Source organism: Hyla sarda, chromosome 1 (genome assembly GCF_029499605.1).
Source record: "Hyla sarda isolate aHylSar1 chromosome 1, aHylSar1.hap1, whole genome shotgun sequence".
Lineage (NCBI taxonomy): Eukaryota > Metazoa > Chordata > Amphibia > Anura > Hylidae > Hyla > Hyla sarda.
Genome location: NC_079189.1, coordinates 7,241,796 through 7,265,184, shown reverse-complemented (window position 1 = coordinate 7,265,184; position 23,389 = coordinate 7,241,796). Strand labels below are relative to the sequence as shown.

The window sequence follows — 23,389 nt, the reverse complement described above, 5'->3', positions numbered from 1 at the left end:
ACCCCCCTCTGTGTAGGATGATCTTCATGTCCTGTACTCCCTCTGTGTAGGATGACCTCAGTGTCCTGTACCCCCTCTGTGTAGGATGACCTCCCAGTCCTGTACCCCCCTCTGTGTAGGATGACCTCACAGTCCTGTACCCCCTCTGTGTAGGATGACCTCACAGTCCTGTACCCCCCTCTGTGTAGGATGACCTTCATGTCCTGTACTCCCTCTGTGTAGGATGACCTCAGTGTCCTGTACCCCCTCTGTGTAGGATGACCTCCCAGTCCTGTACCCCCCTCTGTGTAGGATGACCTCACAGTCCTGAACCCCCCTCTGTGTAGGATGACCTTCGTGTCCTGTACCCCTCTGTGTAAGAGGACCTTCGTGTCCTGTACCCCCTCTGTGTAGGATGACCTCACAGTCCTGTACCCCCTCTGTGTAGGATGACCTCACAGTCCTGTACCCCCTCTGTGTAGGATGACCTCCGTGTCCTGTAGCTCATTAGTTCAGGATGACACCCACCTTGAGCTTGTCTATAGTGTCGCTCAGGGACTGTAGCCGTGCGGTCTGCTCCAGGAGTTGGGCGGCTGGGTTACCTGTAGACAGGTGGAGAAGAGATCAGTACGGCTCCGTGACACCCGGATAACCCCCCGTCCCTAGTTGAGTACTCACCGGCCTTCTTGTGGGTGATGTCCACCACCTTGGAGTTCGCGCTCATCTGTTGCAGGGTGTCCAGCAGCTGGCTGGTCTTGCGGTACAGTGTTCCGGACATGGCTTCCTGCCGGTCTTTGGGTAGGGTCAGTTTTGGGATGGTGAGCGGGGGAAGCATAGCCAGCTCCTCCTTTATGTGCTTAGCCTGTGGAGGGAGCGGGGAGGACCTCCATTATAACACTATTACAGGCTCAAGACCCTGACCTCCACTTATAAACTCTTCTATTGTATTATAGCTTACGAGAAAGCTGGGTATTATCAGGGCTATCCACTCAGCTTCCCTTGTCTCGTGAATAGCTTAATCCTGCAATAACTCTGGAATGGCTGCCATTCAGGGTTGTAGAAAAGACCATCAATAATACAACCTCTATTACAGCTTCCATGTGTGGCCACCTAGCTATTAGATAATAAGTACAGCCCCTCCCCCAAACCAGATAATAAGTACAGCCCCTCCCCCCAAACCAGATAATGGATACAGCCCCTCCCCGCAAACCAGATAATAAGTACAGCCCCTCCCCCCAAACCAGATAATGAGAACAGCCCCTCCCTCCAGACCCTATAATGCATACAGCCCCTCCCTCCAGACCCTATAATGCACACAGCCCCTCCCTCCAGACCCTATAATGCATACAGCCCCTCCCTCCAGACCCTATAATGCATACAGCCCCTCCCTCCAGACCCTATAATGCATACAGCCCCTCCCTCCAGACCCTATAATGCATACAGCCCCTCCCTCCAGACCCTATAATGCATACAGCCCCTCCCTCCAGACCCTATAATGCATACAGCCCCTCCCTCCAGACCCTATAATGCATACAGCCCCTCCCTCCAGACCCTATAATGCATACAGCCCCTCCCTCCAGACCCTATAATGCATACAGCCCCTCCCTCCAGACCCTATAATGCATACAGCCCCTCCCTCCAGACCCTATAATGCATACAGCCCCTCCCCCCAAACCCCATGATGTGTAACTCTTCCCACCAGACCCCATGATGTGTACAGCCCACACTCTCCAGAGCTAATCATGTGTATAGCCCCTTTCCTTCAGACCCAATTATTCATACAGCCACCCCCCTCCAGATCCAATTATGCATAAGCCCCTCCCCTCCAGATCCAATTATGCATTAGCCACTCCCTCCACATCCAATTATGCACAGGCCCCTCCCTCTAGAATCAATTATGCATATGCCCCTCCCTCCAGATCCCATGATGCGTACAGCCCTCCACCCTTACATTATGTCCAATGAAAAGTTCTGCAGCTTCCTAAAACTTCTCACAGCTGAGATCGTGTTACAATGTATCAGACTAAAAGATTTGTGCTGCTGCTGCAGCTGCGTTTAGCTCAGAATTTACACCGGTACACTGTACCAAATAAATAGATGCTGACTGTCACATGACTAGGATATGGGTCATGTGATCGGTCCTCACCTTTAGCCGGTTGTTCTCGTGTTTTAGGTGCTTCATGGAGAGGCGCAGGGTGTCGATCTGCTGGAGCAGCAGGGGGGAGTCCTTCACCTGGACGGGACCGGAGCCGTTCAGCATGGACTGGTTAGCTGGAACACCTGGTATAGGGTTAAGAACAGTCAGAGGGCACCTGAGGGAGGGGCAACACTTCCTGCACATGATTGGTTCCCGGGACCACCCCTGACCACACAAGGGTATCATGTAGACCCCAACACGCAATGACTCAGCAGGGGTGCTGCATGCACAACACGGACGGGACAGACTAACGTTATAGGACCCATGTCTCACATCATCTCGAGCAGCTTTACTTACACAATACTTTATATATAGATTACACTCTATTATACTCCACACACACCCAAATCTGCAATTTATACCCAATTTATATAGGTTTTATTTTACTACTTATGTAGTAAAATTATAACTACATGCACCAAGATTCGCATTAGAGATGAGCGAACTTACAGTAAATTCGATTCGTCACAAACTTCTCGGCTCGGCAGTTGATGATTTTCCTGCATAAATTAAATTAGTTCATCTTTCAGGTGCTCCGGTGGGCTGGAAAAGGTGGATACAGTCCTAGGAGAGAGTATCCAAGGACTGTATCCACCTTTTCTAGCCCATCGGAGCACCGGAAAGCTGAACTAATTTATGCAGGATAAGTCATCAACTGTCGAGCCGAGAAGTTCGTGACGAATCGAATTTACTGTAAGCTCGCTCATCTCTAATTAGCATGTTTAAAAATGTCCTCTTCTGACCCCTGTAACTTTTTTATTTTTCCGTATAAGGGGCGGCATGAGGGCTCATTTTTTTGCATTGTGATAAGTAGTTTTTATTGGCATTTTTTTGTTTTGTTTGGACTTTTTTGATCACTTTTTATTCATTTTTTTAATGCTATACAAAGTGACCAAAAAGACGTAATTTTGGAATTGGGAATTTTTTTTTTAAGTGTACGCCATTGACCGTGTGATTTAATTATTTATAATAATTTACCGTATTTTTCGCCGTATAAGACGCAATTTTTCTTCCCCAAAACTGGGGGGGGGGGGGGGGGGAGTTGGTGCGTGTTATACGGGGAATACACCCACCTATCGCGGCGGTCCCTGCGGCCATCAACGGCCGGGACCCACGGCTAATACAGGACATCACCAATCGCGGTGATACCCTGTATTAACCCTTCAGACTCGGCGATCAAAGCTGACCGCCGCGTCTGAAGCGAAAGTGACACTAACCCGGCTGCTCACACGGGCTGTTCGGGACTGCCGCGGGGCGTCCCGAACAGCTTACAGGACCCAGGGAGGGACCTTACCTGCCTCCTCGCTGTCTGCTCCGTGCCGGGATCCCCTGCATGGCCGGCGCTCTCCTTTGACGTCATCGCACTCGCCGACCCGTCATCCAATAGGAGCGGCGTGCGTAGCGACGTGATGACGGAGAGCGTGGATCCCGGGGCAGAAGACGTCCGGAGCGTTGGGGACGCGGCGAGAGCGATGGAGCGACATCCAGGGCAGCGGGAACACATCAGTATTACCTCCTATACCAGTGGTCTTCAACCTGCAGACCTCCAGATGTTGCAAAACTATAACTCCCAGCATGCCCGGACAGCCAACGGCTGTCTGGGCATGCTGGGAGTTGTAGTTTTGCAATATCTGGAGGTCCACAGGTTGAAGATCCCTGTTGGGTTCAGAATTTTTTTTTCTAGAATTTGCACCTTTTAAATTGGGTGCGTCTTATATGCCGGTGCGTCCTATAGGGCAAAAAATACGGTATATTTTAATTTTTATAGTTTTTTTTTTTTTTTTTTTTAGTGGGATAAGGGGGGTGATTTAAACTTTTATCAGGGGAGGGGTTAAATCACATTAATTAATTAATTTTTTTTTTACACATATTTTTCGCAATGTTATAGCCACCATAGGGGACTACTATAAGATGCAGTACATTGATTCCCTACACTGATCAATCCTATGCTATAGCATAGCATAGATCAGTGTTATCGGTGCTCGAATGCTCCAGCCTGGATCTCAGGCATGGAGCAGCAGAGCGATGATCGGACAGCGGGAAGCAAGATAAGAAGCCTCCCAGTTGTTCGGGACGCCGCAAATTCACCAAGGTGGTCCCGAACAGCCCACTGAGCTAACCGGCAACAGATTTCTTCCGTGGCGTCTAAAGGGTTAATACCGGACATCAGCCCAATTGGCGAAGTCCGGTATTAGCCGCAGGTCCTGGTTGCTGACCCCTGAGTGCGCTTCACATATCGGGAGCCGGCACATGACGTAAATATATGTCCTGTGTCGTTAAGGGGTTAAGGTGCTTTATACTCGGGTCACATCAAAAGCCGCAGCACAAAGTCCAGTCTTTACCTACATATATTAATTGTATGACATCACTAGTCACATCCAAAGCTGCAGCACGTACACATTTCTGCCAGATGCTACATGAACTGTGTCAGCTCTGGATGTGACTGGAGGAGAATGATGAATGCAGCTCTGAATGTGACTGGAGGAGAATGCAGCTGTTAGTGTGACTGAAGGAGGGGAATGATGAATGCAGCAGTGGATGTGACTGGAGGAGGAGAATGAGGAACGCAGCTCTGAATGTGACTCAAGAAGGAGAATTATGAATGCAGCTCTGAATGTAACTGGAGGAGGAGAATGATGAATGCAGCTCTGAATGTAACTGGAGGAAAATAAGAAATGCAGCCGTAGATGTGACTGGAGGAGGAGAATAATGAATGCAGCTCTAAATGTGACTGGAGGAGGGGGATGGTGAATGCAGCTCTGAATGTGACTGGAGGAGGGGGATGATGAATGCAGCTCTGAATGTGACTGGAGGAGGAGAATGATGAATGCAGCTCTGAATGTGACTAGAGGGGGGAAATGATGAATGCAGCTCTGAATGTGACTGGAGGAGTGAATTATGAATGCAGCTCTGAATGTGACTGGAGGAGGAGAATGATGAATGCAGCTCTGAATGTGACTAGAGGGGGGAAATGATGAATGCAGCTCTGAATGTGACTGGAGGAGTGAATTATGAATGCAGCTCTGAATGTGACTGGAGGAGGAGAATGATGAATGCAGCTCTGAATGTGACTAGAGGGGGAGAATGATGAATGCAGCTCTCAATGTGACTGGAGAAGGGAATGATGAATGAAGCTCTGAATCTGACTGGGAAAGGAGAATGATGAATGCAGCTCTGAATGTGACTGGAGGAGAATGATGATTGCAGCTGTGGATGTAACAGAAAGAGGAGAATTATGAATGCAGCTCTGGATGTGACTAGAGTAGGAAAATGAGGAATGCAGCTCTGGATGTCCTGAATAAAATAACTGATGCAGCTTTGGATGTGACTAAGCTCACAGTATAAGTCAGGTAGAGCCGATGTTACTGAGTGTTAGATGTGGACTGAACCCATAAAACATTATTAACATGGACTCCGGATCCCTGAACTCTGTAATAAACCCTGCTCCATCTGCACGAGGATGAGATACAATGAGGCATGCGGTGCTGCGTGCAATACTGTACCTCTCTGCTCTTCCTCTATTAGGAGGAGATCAGCCGGGTGACAGAAAGAGAGAAAGGGGCGGGCATTAAGAACAGAAGAGGCGGAGTCACACACAGTCCCTGCCCACTCCAGAACTCCTGCTTACCTCCAGTAATGCCTGACACAATGGAGCCCACTCCGGACCCCGGGGATCCGCGCAGGCCCTCGATGGTGCGCTTGGACTGGTTGCTCAGCCGCTGGCGGAGCTCGGCCTTCTCAGACTCCAGTTGGTCGATGTCGGCCTGCAGGGCGTCCATGGTCTCCTCAAACTCCCTGCAAATAGATCAGTGTCACCGACACACAACAAAAACCGCACCCATGACTCCCCCAGACCGGAAAAGATGGGTGACAACCAATATGGCCCATGACTGAATCCTCACACACGGTGTCACCCAGCTTTCCTAGAGTCCTGCAGCTATGCTCATATATAAGAGAAGGCTCACTTTTCCTTTTTCTTCAGCAGGGTCTGCGTCTCCTCCAGTTTCGTCTGGATCTTCTCCACCCTGTCATCGGCCTCCTTTGAAGCGCTGTCCAATTTCTTCTCCAGAAGACTGAGCCGAACGTTGGCTTCACTCAGCTCCTCGCCCTGAAAGGATTTAATAAGAAAATAGGCTGTTACCTGGTGCTGCATCGCAACGGGGAAGATGTAGTGTAAACTGGTGCTGCATTACATTGTGGGAGTTGTAGTGTATCCTGGTGCTATATTACATTGTGGGAGTTGTAGTGTATCCTGGTGCTGCATTACATTGTGGGAGTTGTAGTGTATCCTGGTGCTGCATTACATTGTAGGAGATGTAGTGTATCCTGGTGCTGCATTACATTGTGGGAGTTGTAGTGTATCCTGGTGCTGCATTACATTGTGGGAGTTGTAGTGTACCCTGGTGCTGCATTACATTGTGGGAGTTGTAGTGTATCCTGGTGCTGCATTACATTGTGGGAGTTGTAGTGTATCCTGGTGCTGCATTACATTGTGGGAGTTGTAGTGTATCCTGGTGCTGCATTACATTGTGGGAGTTGTAGTGTATCCTGGTGCTGCGTTGCATTGTGGGAGTTGTAGTGTATCCTGGTGCTGCATTACATTGTGGGAGTTGTAGTGTATCCTGGTGCTGCATTACATTGTGGGAGTTGTAGTGTATCCTGGTGTTGCATTACATTGTGGGAGTTGTAGTGTATCCTGGTGCTGCATTACATTGTGGGAGTTGTAGTGTATCCTGGTGCTGCATTACATTGTGGGAGTTGTAGTGTATCCTGGTGCTGCATTACATTGTGGGAGTTGTAGTGTATCCTGGTGCTGCATTACATTGTAGGAGATGTAGTGTATCCTGGTGCTGCATTACATTGTGGGAGTTGTAGTGTATCCTGGTGCTGCATTACATTGTGGGAGTTGTAGTGTATCCTGGTGCTGCATTACATTGTAGGAGATGTAGTGTATCCTGGTGCTGCATTACATTGTGGGAGTTGTAGTGTATCCTGGTGCTGCATTACATTGTGGGAGTTGTAGTGTATCCTGGTGCTGCATTACATTGTAGGAGATGTAGTGTATCCTGGTGCTGCATTACATTGTGGGAGTTGTAGTGTATCCTGGTGCTGCATTACATTGTGGGAGTTGTAGTGTATCCTGGTGCTGCATTACATTGTGGGAGTTGTAGTGTATCCTGGTGCTGCATTACATTGTAGGAGATGTAGTGTATCCTGGTGCTGCATTACATTGTGGGAGTTGTAGTGTATCCTGGTGCTGCATTACATTGTGGGAGTTGTAGTGTATCCTGGTGCTGCATTACATTGTAGGAGATGTAGTGTATCCTGGTGCTGCATTACATTGTGGGAGTTGTAGTGTATCCTGGTGCTGCATTACATTGTGGGAGTTGTAGTGTATCCTGGTGCTGCATTACATTGTGGGAGTTGTAGTGTATCCTGGTGTTGCATTACATTGTGGGAGTTGTAGTGTATCCTGGTGCTGCATTACATTGTGGGAGTTGTAGTGTATCCTGGTGCTGCATTACATTGTAGGAGATGTAGTGTATCCTGGTGCTGCATTACATTGTGGGAGTTGTAGTGTATCCTGGTGCTGCATTACATTGTGGGAGTTGTAGTGTATCCTGGTGCTGCATTACATTGTGGGAGTTGTAGTGTATCCTGGTGCTGCATTACATTGTGGGAGTTGTAGTGTATCCTGGTGCTGCATTACATTGTAGGAGATGTAGTGTATCCTGGTGCTGCATTACATTGTGGGAGTTGTAGTGTATCCTGGTGCTGCATTACATTGTGGGAGTTGTAGTGTATCCTGGTGCTGCATTACATTGTGGGAGTTGTAGTGTATCCTGGTGCTGCATTACATTGTGGGAGTTGTAGTGTATCCTGGTGTTGCATTACATTGTGGGAGTTGTAGTGTATCCTGGTGCTGCATTACATTGTGGGAGTTGTAGTGTATCCTGGTGCTGCATTACATTGTAGGAGATGTAGTGTATCCTGGTGCTGCATTACATTGTGGGAGTTGTAGTGTATCCTGGTGCTGCATTACATTGTGGGAGTTGTAGTGTATCCTGGTGCTGCATTACATTGTGGGAGTTGTAGTGTATCCTGGTGCTGCATTACATTGTGGGAGTTGTAGTGTATCCTGGTGCTGCATTACATTGTGGGAGTTGTAGTGTATCCTGGTGCTGCGTTGCATTGTGGGAGTTGTCGTGACTCCTGGTGCTGCACTTCATTGTGTGTGAACTCACCTTTATCTTAAGAGATTTCTTTAACTCTTTGATGACCGTCTCCCTGTCCTCCAGCTTTAGGCCCAGCCCCTCAGCGTCAGTGATCTCGGCCCGCAGGGCGGCTGCTCGCTGCTCAACAGGGGGAGGAGACTGGAGAGAAACGACAGCACTCATGTGAGAAACACACTACAGGACTCCGCCCCCATGATGGCAGTAACACCCCCCCCCACATTGTAAGTATTTCCCGCAAACATCTATGACCCATAAACCCCTCATAGCAGTCTACATGGTCCCATGATTATCCCCTCTCAGCAGACTATACAGCCCCATGATATGCCCTTCCGAGAAGTCTACATGCCCCCATAATAAGCCCCTCCCAGAAGTCACCAACCCCCATAATAAGCCCCTCCCAGAAGACTATATAGCCCCATGATTAGCCCCTCTCAGCAGACCAAATGGTCCCATGATTAGCCCCTCTCAGCTAGAGATGAGCGAATTTACAGTGATACGATTCGTCACAAACTTCTCGGCTCGGCGGTTGCCGACTTTAGTCTGCATAAATTAGTCCAGGTTCAAGTGCTCCGGTGGGATAGAAAAGGTGGATACTCTCTCCTAGGACTGTATGCACCTTTTCCAGCCCACCAGAGCACCTGAACCTGGACTAATTTATGCAGGAAAAGTCATCAACTGCCAAGCCGAGAAGTTCGTGACAAATCGAATAAATTCGCTCATCTCTACTCCCAGCAGACTATATGGTCCCATGATTAGCCCCTCCCAGAAGTGTATTTGTCACCATCCTGATGATTAGCCCCTCCCAGATGTCTATTTATCCCCATGATTAGCCCCTTCCAGCAGTCAACATCCTGATGATTAGCCCCTCCCAGATGTCTATTTAACCCCATGATTAGCCCCTCTCAGGAGTCACAAACCCTGATTATTATACCCTCCCAGCAGTCTACATACCTTGCTCTGTGGCTTCTCAGCATCATATTCGCCCTCCTGCATGGCAGTGGCCATCTTGTTCATGGTGGCGATCAGTATGGCACAGGACTGGCGGAGGCACTCGTAGGGGTTACTGCCCTGTGTGCCGAAAATCTAAAAGATCATGTAGGAGATGTGAGCATTTGCTAAGGTGTTAATAAAGTTATTCATATGATGGGGTCCAGGATTACCTCTCACCTGCTCTGTAGCTTTAAAGGCCACGTCCTCCAGTTTGAGAGCCTGCAGCCCTTCATTCTCCCCAAGAGGTGCGATCATCTGCGCCCCCGCCGCTGCCACCTCCTGGAACACCGCCACCACCCACTTCAGATGTTTACGGCAGTCTAAGAGTGTCTCTGAAACCTGCGAAGACATGAGAGGATCAAGATACATTAATGATGGGGGATATACTCCTTACCATGACCAGATGACAGGAGAAAACTGATTTAACTACAAAGAGGAAACAGTGTAGAAGTCTCTACTGTAAGAGCAGTCACACTATGGAGTCTCTACTGTAAGAGCAGTCACACTATGGAGTCTCTACTGTAAGAGCAGTCACACTATGGAGTCTATACTGTAAGAGCAGTCACACTATGGAGTCTCTACTGTAAGAGCAGTCACACTATGGAGTCTACACTGTAAGAGAAGTCACACTATGGAGTCTATACTGTAAGAGCAGTCACAATATGGACCCTCTACTGTAAGAGCAGTCACACTATGGAGTCTCTACATTAAGAGCAGTCACACTATGGAGTCTCTACATTAAGAGCAGTCACACTATGGAGTCTATACTGTAAGAGCAGTCACACTATGGACCCTCTACTGTAAGAGCAATCACACTATGGAGTCTATACTGTAAGAGCAGTCACACTATGGAGGCTATACTGTAAGAGCAGTCACACTATGGACCCTCTACTGTAAGAGCAGTCACACTATGGAGTCTCTACATTAAGAGCAGTCACACTATGGAGTCTATACTGTAAGAGCAGTCACACTATGGACCCTCTACTGTAAGAGCAGTCACACTATGGAGTCTATACTGTAAGAGCAGTCACACTATGGACCCTCTACTGTAAGAGCAATCACACTATGGAGTCTATACTGTAAGAGCAGTCACACTATGGAGATCTCTTCTGTAAGAGCAGTCACACTATGGAGCCTCTACTGTAAGAGCAGTCACACTATGGAGTCTACTGTAAGAGTAGTCACACTATGGAGTCTACTGTAAGAGCAGTCACACTATGGAGTCTATACTGTAAGAGCAGTCACACTATGGAGTCTATACTGTAAGAGCAGTCACAATATGGAGTCTCTACTGTAAGAGCAGTCACACTATGAAGTCTCTACTGTAAGAGCAGTCACACTATGGAGTCTCTACTGTAAGAGCAGTCACACTATGGAGTCTCTACTCTAAGAGCAGTCACACTATGGAGTCTCTACTGTAAGAGCAGTCCTGCTATGGTGAGGTAGGAGATATAACGCATGTACAGTCCTATTCTGGCTGTTTCTCACCGGTTGACCGAAGTTTAGGGCCGCTGGTATCCCCGCCGCCTCTGTACCAGGCATCCTGCGCCGGATTTTCTTGCAGAACTGGCGAATGTCGCTGCATGAAGTCTCCAGATCCTTCAGGAGAATTGCGAAGTCTGACGCCTCCTGTCCAATCTGAACGGCACAAAGATCGAAACAAGATGTTGGCTACAGGTGTAGTGTGAGGATAGTAGTAGGATAGTATAAGTTCATTGTTTCCCAATCAGGGTGCCTCCAGCCAAATGCTGTCCGGGCATGCTGGGAATTGTAGTATTGCAACAGCTGGGGGCACCCTGGTTGGGAAGCGATGGTATAGGTAGTAGTGCATGTGGTGGCTGTAGTGGGGGTTTTTGATTTAAAGGGTACCTTTCATCAAAAAAAAACTTTTGATATATTATAGATTAATGTATGTAGCATAACTTTCCAATAGCATGTTATTAAAAAATATGCTTCTTTCTATTTAATTTTCCACTTTGAAAAAATTACCACTAGGGGTCTCCCTACCAGTCCTAAATCTCAGACTGCAGCTGAGAAACAGACAAGCTCAGCACTGCTCCCTAGCAGGGAGCAGTGCTGAGCTTGTCTGTGTCCCGGCTGCAGTCTGAAATCTATTAAAAAAAAAAGGCTTGTGGCCAGGACTGGTAGGGAGACCCCTAGTGGTCATTTTTTTCAAGGTGGAAAATGAAATAGAAAGAAGCATATTTATTTAATAACATGCTATTGGAAAGTTATTCTGCATACATTCATCTATAATATATCAAAAGTTTTTTTTGCTGAAAAGTACCCCTTAATCTTGGTAGGTATAGTTGTACCAGTGATGGCTGTACTGGAGGGAAGTGTAGGTATTGTAGTAGTAGTAATGCTGGAAGTAGTAGTAGTGGTATGGACATCCCAGCGGGATCAACCGGATGAACCATATAGGTGCTGGTGATTACTACTAGATGCACTGAATCCTGTTCTCATTGATAGTGGGGCTGCGGATAAATAAAGGGGCAGTGGGGCAACTTACATGTAGGAAGGTGCGCAGTCTGCTCACTTCTACCCCCATACAGTCCAGGGCGCTCTGTGTAAACTGCAGGAGAGAAGGTAGAAGAGTCACCAAGAACTCAGGAGAGACATAGATAATAAGCCGATCAGCCATAACATTACTACCACCTGCCTAATACTGTGTCATCCTCTCTTGCTCCAAGCACTCAGAGCATTATCCTTTTAAAAAAAAGCCGCAGCCATTAGAGGGTCCAGCTGCCATTAACCCCTTAAGGACACAGCCCATTTTCACCTCTAGGACGCAGCCCTTTTTTGCACATCTGACCACTGTCACTTTAAACATTAATAACTCTGATGCTTTTACTTGAGATTGTTTTTTCGTGACATATTCTACTTTAACATAGTGATAAATTTTTTTGGTAACTTGCATCCTTTCTTGGTGAAAAATCCCCAAATTTGATGAAAAAATTGAAAATTTTGCATTTTTCTAACTTTGAAGCTCTCTGTTTGTAAGGAAAATGGATATTCCAAATATTTTTTTTTTTTGGATTCACATATACAATATGTCTACTTAATATTTTCATCATAAAATTTATGAGTTTTTACTTTTGGAAGACACCAGAGGGCTTCAAAGTTCAGCAGCAATTTTACAATTTTTCACAAAATTTTCAAACTCGCTATTTTTCATGGACCAGTTCAGGTTTGAAGTGGATTTGAAGGGTCTTCATATTAGAAATACCCCATAAAAGACCCCATTATAAAAACTACACCCCCCAAAGTATTCAAAATGACATTCAGTAAGCGTTTTAACCCTTTAGGTGTTTCACAGGAAAAGCAGCAAAGTGAAGGAGAAAATTCAAAATCTTCATTTTTTACACTCGCATGTTCTTGTAGACCCAATTTTTGAATTTTTACAAGGGGTAAAAGGATAAAATTTATACTTGAATTTGTAGCCCAATTTCTCTCGAGTAAGCACATACCTCATATGTCTATGTAAAGTGTTCGGCGGGCGCAGTAGAGGGCTCAGAAGGGAAGGAGCGACAAGGGGATTTTGGAGAGTACGTTTTTCTGAAATGGTTTTTTGGGGGCATGTTGCATTTAGGAAGCCCCTATGGTGCCAAAACAGCAAAAAAAAAAAAACATGGCATACCATTTTGGAAAATAGACCCCTTGAGGAACGTAACAAGGAATTAAGTGAGCCTTAATACCCCACAGGTGTTTCATGACTTTTGCATATGTAAAAAAAAAAAAAAAAAATTTTCACTAAAATGTGTGTTTCCCCCCAAATTTCACATTTTTGCAAGGGTTAATAGCAGAAAATACCCCCCAAAATTTGTAACCCCATCTCTTCTGAGTATGGAGGTACCCCATAAGTTGACCTGAAGTGCATTACGGGCGAACTACAATGCTCAGAAGAGAAGGAGTCATATTTGGCTTTTTGAGAGCAAATTTTGCTCGGGGGGCATGTCGCATTTAGGAAGCCCCTATGGTGCCAGGACAGCAAAAAAAAACGACATGGCATACCATTTTGGAAACTAGACTCCTTGAGGAACGTAACAAGGGGTAAAGTGAACCTTAATACCCCACAGGTGTTTCACAACTTTAGCATATGTAAAAAAAAAAAAAAATTTTTACACTAAAATGCTTGTTTTCCCCCAAATTTTACATTTTTACAAGGGATAATAGCAGAAAATACCCCCTAAAATTTGTAACCCCATCTCTTCTGAGTATGGAAATACCCAATAAGTGGACGTGAAGTGCACTGGGGGCGAACTACAATGCTCAGAAGAGAAGGAGCATCATTGAGCTTTTGGAGAGAGAATTTGGCCATGTGCATTTCCAAAGCCCCCCGTGGTGCCAGAACAGTGGACCCCCCCACATGTGACCCCATTTTTAAAACTACACCCCTCACGGAAGGTAATAAGGGGTGCAGGGAGAATTTACACCCCACTGGCATTTGACGGATCTTTGGAACAGTGGGCTGTGCAAATTAAAAATGTTATTTTTCATTTTCACAGACCCCTGTTTCAAAGATCTGTCAGACACCTGTGGGGCGTAAATGCTCACTGTACCCCTTGTTACATTCCGTGAGGGGTGTAGTTTCCAAAATGGGGTCACATGTGGGTATTTATTGTTTTGCACTTATGTCAGAACCGCTGTAAAATCAGCCACCCCTGTGCAAATCACCAATTTAGACCTCAAATTTACATGGTGCACTCTCCCTTCTGAGCCTTGCTGTGCGCCCCCAGAACACTTTGCGCCCACATATGGGGTATCTCCGTCCTCAGGAGAAATTGCGTTACAAATTTTGGAGGCTTTTTTTCTTTTACCGCTTGTGAAATTTTAAAGTATGGGGCAACACCAGCATGTTAGTGTACAAAAATGTTTTTTTTTTACACTAACATGCTGGTGTAGACCCCAACTTTACCTTTTCATAAGGGGTAAAAGGAGAAAAAGCCCCCCAAAATTTGTTAGGCAATTTCTCCCGAGTACGGAGATACCCCATATGTGGCCCTAAACTGTTGCCTTGAAATACGACAGGGCTCCAAAGTGAGAGCGCCATGTGCATTTGAGGCCTAAATTAGGGATTTGCATAGGGGTGGACATAGGGGTATTCTACGCCAGTGATTCCCAAACAGGGTGCCTCCAGCTGTTGCTAAACTCACAGCATGCTTGGACAGTCAATGGCTGTCCGGAAATGCTGGGAGTTTTTGTTTTGCAACAGCTGGAGGCTCCGTTTTGGAAACACTGCTGTAGGATACGTTTTTCATTTTTATTGGGGGGGAAGGGGTGGTGGTGGGGGGGCAGTGTACGTGTGTATATGTAGTGTTTTACTCTTTATTTTATGTTAGTGTAGTGTAGTGTTTTTAGGTTACATTCACACTGACGGCGGATTACACCGAGTCTCCAGCTGGGAGTTTGAGCTGCGGCTGCAGCTCAAACTTGAAGCAGGGAACTCACTGTAATCCGTCGCCAGTGTGAATGTAACCTGTACATTCACATGGGGGGGGGGGGGGGACTACAACTCCCAGCATGCACTGACAGAACGTGCATGCTGGGAGTTGTAGTTTTGCAACAGCTGGAGGCACACTGGTTGGAAAATACTGAGTTAGGTAATAGAACCTATTACCTAACTCGGTATTTCCCAACCAGTGTGCCTCCAGCTGTTGCAGAACTACAACTCTCAGCATGTACTGATTGCCAAAGGGAATGCTGGGAGATGTAGTTATGCAACAGCTGGAGGCACGCAAGTACAACTCCCAGCATGCCGAGCCATTTGCTGTTCCTGAATGCTGGGAGTTGTAGTTTTGCAAGATTTAGAGGGGTTCAGGCTGGAGATCACTGACAGTGGTCTCTAAACTGTGGCCCTCCAGATGTTGCAAAACTACAAATCTCAGCATGCTAAGACAGCAAACTGCTGTCTGGGCATGCTGGGAGTTGTAGTTTTGTAATATCTGGAGGGCTACAGTTTAGAGACCACTGTCAGTGATCTCCAGCCTGAACCCCTCTAAATCTTGCAAAACTACAACTCCCAGCATGCCAACACAGCAAACAGCTGTCAAGGCATGGTGGGAGTTGTAGTTTTGCAACATCTGGAGGGCGACAGTTTAGAGACCACTCTCTAAACTGTCGCCCTGCAGATGTTGCTAGGCAACAGACTCTGGACATGCGGTGTCATACTTACCTCCACCGCCGCCGTAATCACAGCCGCCGCCGCCGGGTAAGTGACCGCCGCTGCCGCCATTACATGGTTCCCCCCGCTGTGCCCGGTTACCGATGGGTGGGCATAGCGGGGGGGAACCGAACTTTAACCCCCCCGCCCCCAGTCTGCTATTGGTCGGCCGCTCCGCCGATCAATAGCAGGGATAGGAGGGGTGGCAACCCTGCCACCTCACTCCTATCTCTTCTAGGGGGATCGAGGGTGTCTTGGACACCCCCGATCCCCCTTATTTTATCGCGGCGCCGCGATTGATGGGCAGGGGGAGAGCGCTCCCCCTGCAAACACCGTAGATGCCGTGATCAGAACTGATCACGGCATCTATGGGGTTAATGCTGCCGGGACCGGCGCAATCGCGGCCCCAGCAGCTGCGGTGGGACTCCGGCTGTGATTGACAGCTGAGTCCCACCCGCGATCTCCTGCGCTGCCCGCGGCAGAGCAGGAGATCGCTTGGACGTATGCATACGTCCATTTGCGCGAACGTGTAATTCGCCTGGACGTATGCATACGTCCAATAGCGGGAAGGGGTTAAAGGGGTACTCCGGAGGAATTTTTTTTTTTTTTTTTAAATCAACTGGTGCCAGAAATTAAAAATCGTAATCCTTCCAGTACTTATCAGCTGCTGTATGCTCCACGGGAAGTTGTGTCGTTCTTTTCTGTCTAAGTGTTCTCTGTTGACACCTCTGGAACTGTCCAGAGTAGGAGCCAATCACCATAGCAAACCTCTTTTACTCTGGACAGTTCCTAACAAGGACAGAGGTGTCAGCAGAGAGCACTGTGGTCAGAGTGGAAAGATCTACACAACTTTCTGTGGAGCATACAGAAGCTGATAAGTACTGGAAGGGTTAAGATTTTCTTTTATAGAAGTAATTAACAAATCTGTATAACTTTCTGGCACCAGTTGAGATAGATATATATATATATATATATATATATATATATATATATATATATATAGGGGTCAGTACTTTCCTCAGGGAGAGGACACCTCTTCAGGTGTAACGGAGATTCAGGTTAGGCCATTTAGCACTCCACAGGCATTCTGGGTAGGGGAATATGCAGAGCCTCAGGCCTCTCACCACAGCCAAGCCAGATCACCCTGCTCTGTACTGACGAGGGGCAAAAACCCCGAAACAGCTGTCTGCAGATGGGTTGAAACTTCCCTTTTGGGGAGTAGTCTGGCTTGGCATATATCCCGTTCAGCTTTTTATATTCCTTAACAGGAGCCAAGCTGATACCAGGGAACACTACCTGAAAAGGTTGTGTAATGAGCTGCTTTGCATATTCCCCTATATATATATATATATATATATATATATATATATATATATATATATATATATTTATATATATAGTTTTCCACCGGAGTACCCCTTTAAGGGGGAGGGGACTTTGTCTGAACAATGGTTAGGTAGGTAGTACACATCATAAAAACATCCATATGATGTCCAGGACACATGGTTACCAACAGAACATTGTCCATCACACTGCCCCCCGCCGGCTTGTGTTCTTCAACATGATGGTGTCATCTCTTGCCCAGATAAGTGATGACCCAGACATCCAAATGATGGAGAATGTGATCCACCAAACAAGGAGTCCTCTTCCATCGCTCCAGTTCTGATGCTTATGTAGACACTTTTGGTGGTATATAGGGGTTAAAGGGGTACTCCAATGCAAATCACTTGTCTTTGTTTGTACCCCATAATTGTAAGCGCTGCGGAATCTGTAGGCGCTATATAAATAAATAAATGTATTTTAAATCAACTGGTACTAGAAAGTTAAACAGATTTGTAAATTACTTCTATGAAAAAAAAAAAAAAAAAAAAAAAAAATATTAATCCTTCCAGTACTTCTCAGTTGCTTTTTACTACAGAGAAAAGTTATTTTCTTATTCTTTTCTGTCTGACCCGGTTGCTCTCTGCTGACACCTCTGTCCATTTTAGGAACTGTCCAGAGCAGGAAAGGTTTGCTATGGGGATTTTTCTCCTGCTCTGGACAGTTCCTGACATGGACAGAGGTGTCAGCCTAAAAGAAATTCAAAACTGGAAGGATTAAGATTTTTTTTAATAGAAGTCATTTACAAATCTGTTTAACTTACTGGCACCAGTTGATTTAAAATAAAAAAGTTTTCCACCGGAGTACCCCTTTAATAGATGCCCTGACCAGTCTTGGAGGGATCGGACCAGATGGGCCTATACACCCCCCCCCCCCCAACACACATTAATGAGACTTAGACCCTCCATGACCTTGTCCCGGGTTGTTCATTCTTTTGGTCGGTACTAACCACTATATACTGGGAACACCCCACAAGACTGTCCGCCCTGGAGATGCTCTGACCCAGACATCTATACATCCGATTCTTACACTTCTCACTTACAATGTTGATGATGATTCTTCCCGTTTCCAGAAACATGGCCATGAACTGACGGGCCCCTAACAGCCCATTATACCCCACCCCCACACCCCCGACATGCTCCACTCTAATCCAGTCTATTCATTTATGTCACTTTTTCCCAACCAGGGTGCCTCCAGCTGTGGCCAAACTACAACTCCCAGCATTCCCGGACAGCTTTCAGCTGTCCGGGAATGCTGGGAGTTGTAGTTTGGCCACTGCTGGAGGCAGCCTGGTTGGGAAACACTGACCTATGGTAGCTGTACTGGGTCCTCATGCAGATTAAAACTAACAGCAGAGGGACTACAGATCCCAGCAAGTGCTGCCTGTCCAAAAGGTAAACAGCAAGATGCTATCTATGGCTCCTCTGCACACTGTATACATTACAAGGGGAGGTAGTGTTTTCTTCCAAACAGCGTGGCTCCAGCTGGGGGCATGCTGTTTGGAAAACGCTGCAGTAAGGAGGTCCAATCTAAAAGTCAAGCCCGCCACCTAGCGGTAGAAGGTGCATGTTACATTATAAATAAATTATATATATATATATATATATATATATATATATATATATATATATAAATAAATATATTTAAAAAAATATATATAAATATAGTGTATCTAAATATATATAAAATAATATAGTGTATATAAATATATAAAATAAATATAAATAATATAGTACATATATATTAACCTCTTCAGGACATAGGGCGTATGGATACGCCCTGCATGCCGAGTCCTTAAGGACCGAGGGCGTATCCATACGCCCGTGGGAATTCCGGCCCCCACCGCTAGCCGGTTGGGGACCGGAGCCGGATGCCTGCTGAAATCGTTCAGCAGGCATCCCGGCATATCGCCCAGGGGGGTCATTATGTCCCCCCATGTCGGCGATCGCCGCAGATCGCTGGACAATTCAGTCCAGCGATCTGCGGCGATTCCGGGTCAATCGGGTCTCCAGTGACCCGATGACCCGGAATTACTGGCTGTTCGGGGCAGTCTCTGACGGCCCCGAACAGCCAGAGCCTGCAGGGGTGAGGTGGCACTGGTGCCACCTCACGATCGCCCTGATTCGTCGGCCGGATTACCGGCCGACCAATCAGGGCGCCTGCTGCGGGTGTCACTCCCGCACCCGCTCCGCCCCTCTTCCGGAGGACGTGAGCGGGTGCGGGACGTGCACCCCGGGTGCTGGGGACCCCGATCCCCGGCGTTAATGTTGGGATCGGGGCCCCAGGAGCAGCTGCGGCGGCGGAGACGACGAGGGACTGACCTGTGCGGCGAGGATCGTTGGAGGTGAGTGACAGCCTCCTGCTGTTGCTTAGCAACAGATCCCAGCATGCAAAAAGGGCATGCTGGGAGCTGTAGTTATGCAACAGCAGGAGGCAGACCACCACAACTCCCAGCATTCCCTTATGGGCATGCTGGGACTTATGGTTTTGCAACAGCTGGAGGCACATTCTTTCTATGGAAAAGTGTACCTTCAGCTGTTGTATAACTACAACTCCCAGCTTGCACAAACAGCTAAAGTGCATGCTGGGAGTTGTAGTGGTGCATCTGCTGGTTGCATAACTACAACTTCCAGCATGCCCGTTGGCTGTCGGTGACTGCTGAGAGTTGTAGTTTTGAAACAGCTGAAGGCACACTGGTTGTGAAACTCAGAGTTTTTTTTTACCTAACTCAGTGTTTCACGACCGGTGTGCCTCCAGCTGTTGCAAACTACAACTCTCAGCAGTCACCGTACACCATGCACCGTACATGCTGGGAGTTGTAGTTTTGCAACAGCTGGAGGCACACTGGTTGTGAAACACTGAGTTAGGTCACAAACTCAGTGATACATAACCAGTGTGCCTACAGCTGTTGCAAAACTGCAACTCTCAGCAGTCACCGACAGCCAACGGGCATGCTGGGAGTTGTAGTTATGCAACAGCTGGATGTCCCCCCCAATGTGAACGTACAGGGTACACTCACATGGGCGGAGGATTACAGTAAGTATCTGGCTGCAAATTTGAGCTGCCGCAAACTTTCTGCTGCAGCTCAAATTGCCAGCGAGAAACTACTGTGAACCCCCGCCCGTGTGACTGTACCCTAAAAACACTACACTACACTAACACAAAATAAAATAAAAAGTAAAAAACACTACATATACACATACCCCTACACAGCCCCCCTCCCCTCCCCAATAAAAATGAAAAACGTCTGGTACGCCACTGTTTCCAGAACGGAGCCTCCAGCTGTTGCAAAACAACTCCCAGTATTGTCGGACAGCTGTTGACTGTCCAGGCATGCTGGGAGTTTTGCAACAGCTGGAGGCACCCTGTTTGGGAATCACTGGCGTAGAATACCCCTATGTCCCCCCCTATGCAATCCCTAATTTAGGCCTCAAATGCGCATAGCGCTCTCACTTTGGAGCCCTGTCGTATTTCAAGGCAACAGTTTAGGGCCACATATGGGGTATCGCCGTACTCGGGAGAAATTGTGTTACAAATTTTGGGGGGTATTTTCTGCTTTTACCCTTTTTAAAAATGTAAAATTTTTGGGAAAACAAGCATTTTAGGTAAAAAAATTTTTTTTTTTTTTACATATGCAAAAGTCGTGAAACACCTGTGGGGTATAAAGGTTCACTTAACCCCTTGTTACGTTCCCCGAGGGGTCTAGTTTCCAAAATGGTATGCCATGTGGGGGGTTTTTTGCTGTCCTGGCACCATAGGGGCTTCCTAAATGCGGCATGCCCCCAGAGAAAAATTTGCGTTCAAAAAGCCAAATGTGACTCCTTCTCTTCCGAGACCTGTAGTGCGCCAGCAGAGCACTTTTCACCCCCATATGGGGTGTTTTCTGAATCGGGAGAAATTGGGCTTCAAATTTTTAGGGGTATTTTCTGCTATTACCCTTTTTAAAAATAAAAAATTTTTGGGAAAACAAGCATTTTAGGTAAAAAATTTTTTTTTTTTTTTACATTTGCAAAAGTCGTGAAACACCTGTGGGGTATTAAGGTTCACTTTATCCCATGTTACATTCCCCGAGGGGTCTAGTTTCCAAAATGGTATGCCATGTGGTTTTTTTTTGCTGTTCTGGCACCATAAGGGCTTCCTAAAGGTAACATGCCCCCCAAAAACCATTTCAGAAAAACGTACTCTCCAAAATCCCCTTGTCGCTCCTTCCCTTCTGAGCCCTCTACTGCGCCCGCCGAACACTTTACATAGACATATGAGGTATGTGCTTACTCGAGAGAAATTGGGCTACAAATACAAGTAAAAATTTTGTCCTTTTACCCCTTGTAAAAATTCAAAAATTGGGTCTGCAAGAACATGTGAGTGTAAAAAATGAAGATTGTGAATTTTCTCCTTCACTTTGCTTCTATTCCTGTGAAACACCTAAAGGGTTAAAACGCTGACTGAATGTCATTTTGAATACTTTTGGGGGTGTAGTTTTTATAATGGGGTCATTTATGGGGTATTTCTAATATGAAGACCCTTCAAATCCACTTCAAACCTGAACTGGTCCCTGAAAAATACTGAGTTTGAAAATTTTGTGAAAAATCGGAAAATTGCTGCTGACCGTTGAAGCCCTCTGGTGCCTTCCAAAAGTAAAAACACATCAATTTTATGATGCAAACATAAAGTAGACATATTGTATATGTGAACCAAAAAAAAATATATTCGTAATATCCATTTTCCTTACAAGCAGAGAGCTTCAAAGTTAGAAAAATGCAAAATTTTCAAATTTTTCATCAAATTTACGGATTTTTCACCAAGAAATGATGCAAGTATCGACAAAAATTTACCACTATGTTAAAGTAGAATATGTCACGAAAAAACAATCTCGGAATCAGAATGATAACTAAAAGCATTCCAGAGTTATTAATGTTTAAAGTGACAGTGGTCAGATGTGCAAAAAACGCTCCGGTCCTTAAGGCCAAAATGGGCTCCGTCCTGAAGGGGTTAAATATATATAAAATAAATAAAAATAACATAGTATATATAATTTTATATATTTATAAAATAAATAAATATAAACAACATGGTATAAATAATTTAATATATATATATATATATAAAAAGTATAATTATATATATACATATATATATATATACATATATATATATATATATACATATATTACATATATATATACATATATACATACATATATATATATATATCTCTCTATCTGATGTATGTACACAACCAAAGACTGTCAAGTCAAGCCTACCACCTAGTGGTAGGAGGTGCATGCTACATTATAAATGAAAGCAGAATGTCCAGCGCGAATGTGAAGGAACTGGATGTTTATTCCAATAGCCAGAAAGACACGTAGAACATGACAAGGTGACGCGTTTCGGTCCTAAGCTTGGACCTTAGTCATACACTAGTATACAGTGAGTACAAACCTTATATAGGTGGCCCCTCAAACAACGACCAGTAATCCGGCCGCATCTGAATAGGGTTCTCCTCCTCTTTCGGTGACGTGGGGGTGATGAGGTCTCATCACCCCCACGTCACGGAAAGAGGAGGAGGACCCTATTCAGATGCGGCCGGATTACTGGTCGTTGTTTGAGGGGCCACCTATATAAGGTTTGTACTCACTGTATACTAGTGTATGACTAAGGTCCAAGCTTAGGACCGAAACGCGTCACCTTGTCATGTTCTACGTGTCTTTCTGGCTATTGGAATAAACATCCAGTTCCTTCACATTCGCGCTGGACATTCTGCTTTTACTTGTCAGTTTCAGTCGGTGTTGCCCACGCCGGTCCTGGCGCGACGGGCTGAGGGAGTGAGCTGGACTATACACTTCTTTGTCTACATTATAAATGATATATTATAATTAGATATCTTTTCAAATAAATAAATATAAATAATATAGTATAAATAATTATATATAAAAAAATATAAATAATATAGTATATATAATTAAATATATATAACATAAATAAATAAATATAAACAATGTAATATATATAAAATTAAAAATAACAGTATACATAATTAAATATATATAAAATAAATATAAATAATATAGTATAAATAATGTGATATATAAAATAAATAAATATAAATAACATGGTATAAATAATTTAATATATATATATATATATAAAATAAATAAAAATAAATAAAAATAAATAATATAAATAATTAAGGAGGCACAATCTAAAAGTCAAGCCTGCCACCTAGCGGTGGAAGGTGCATGCTACATTATATAAAAAATAAAATAAAAATTATTATATATATCTGATGTATGTGTACACAACCAAAGACTGTCCAGGCATGCTGGGAGTTTGGCCACAGCTGGGGGCACAGAGCTTGGGTAACACTGACTTATGTCATGGCTGGTGGGTGTACGCTGTGGCCAGAATCCCTCCTCTGACTTCCAGTAGACCCCCCCGGCCCCGGAC

General features: G+C 45.6%; 1 protein-coding gene across 8 annotated transcripts in view; it reads right to left on the bottom strand.

Annotated features, from left to right (window-relative positions):
• Positions 1 to 23,389, bottom strand: part of DCTN1 (dynactin subunit 1) — a 246,862-nt gene that overhangs the window by 100,599 nt on the left and 122,874 nt on the right. For 6 of the 8 annotated variants that reach the window (XR_008848719.1, XM_056545878.1, XM_056546015.1 and 3 more), the window contains 11 exons: positions 11,915 to 11,977; positions 10,891 to 11,040; positions 9,580 to 9,741; positions 9,364 to 9,495; positions 8,422 to 8,550; positions 6,142 to 6,284; positions 5,805 to 5,971; positions 5,680 to 5,694; positions 2,126 to 2,259; positions 658 to 841; positions 508 to 581 (listed from right to left, as the gene is read on the bottom strand). Coding sequence is in view for 7 of the 8 variants with exons in the window: in XM_056545878.1 (XP_056401853.1) it covers positions 508 to 581; positions 658 to 841; positions 2,126 to 2,259; positions 5,680 to 5,694; positions 5,805 to 5,971; positions 6,142 to 6,284; positions 8,422 to 8,550; positions 9,364 to 9,495; positions 9,580 to 9,741; positions 10,891 to 11,040; positions 11,915 to 11,977 (1,353 nt within the window). In the remaining variant the exon portion in view is untranslated. The remainder of the gene's footprint in view (positions 1 to 507; positions 582 to 657; positions 842 to 2,125; positions 2,260 to 5,679; positions 5,695 to 5,804; positions 5,972 to 6,141; positions 6,285 to 8,421; positions 8,551 to 9,363; positions 9,496 to 9,579; positions 9,742 to 10,890; positions 11,041 to 11,914; positions 11,978 to 23,389) is intronic. The other 2 variants (XM_056545713.1, XM_056545956.1) reach the window with 1 other exon arrangement.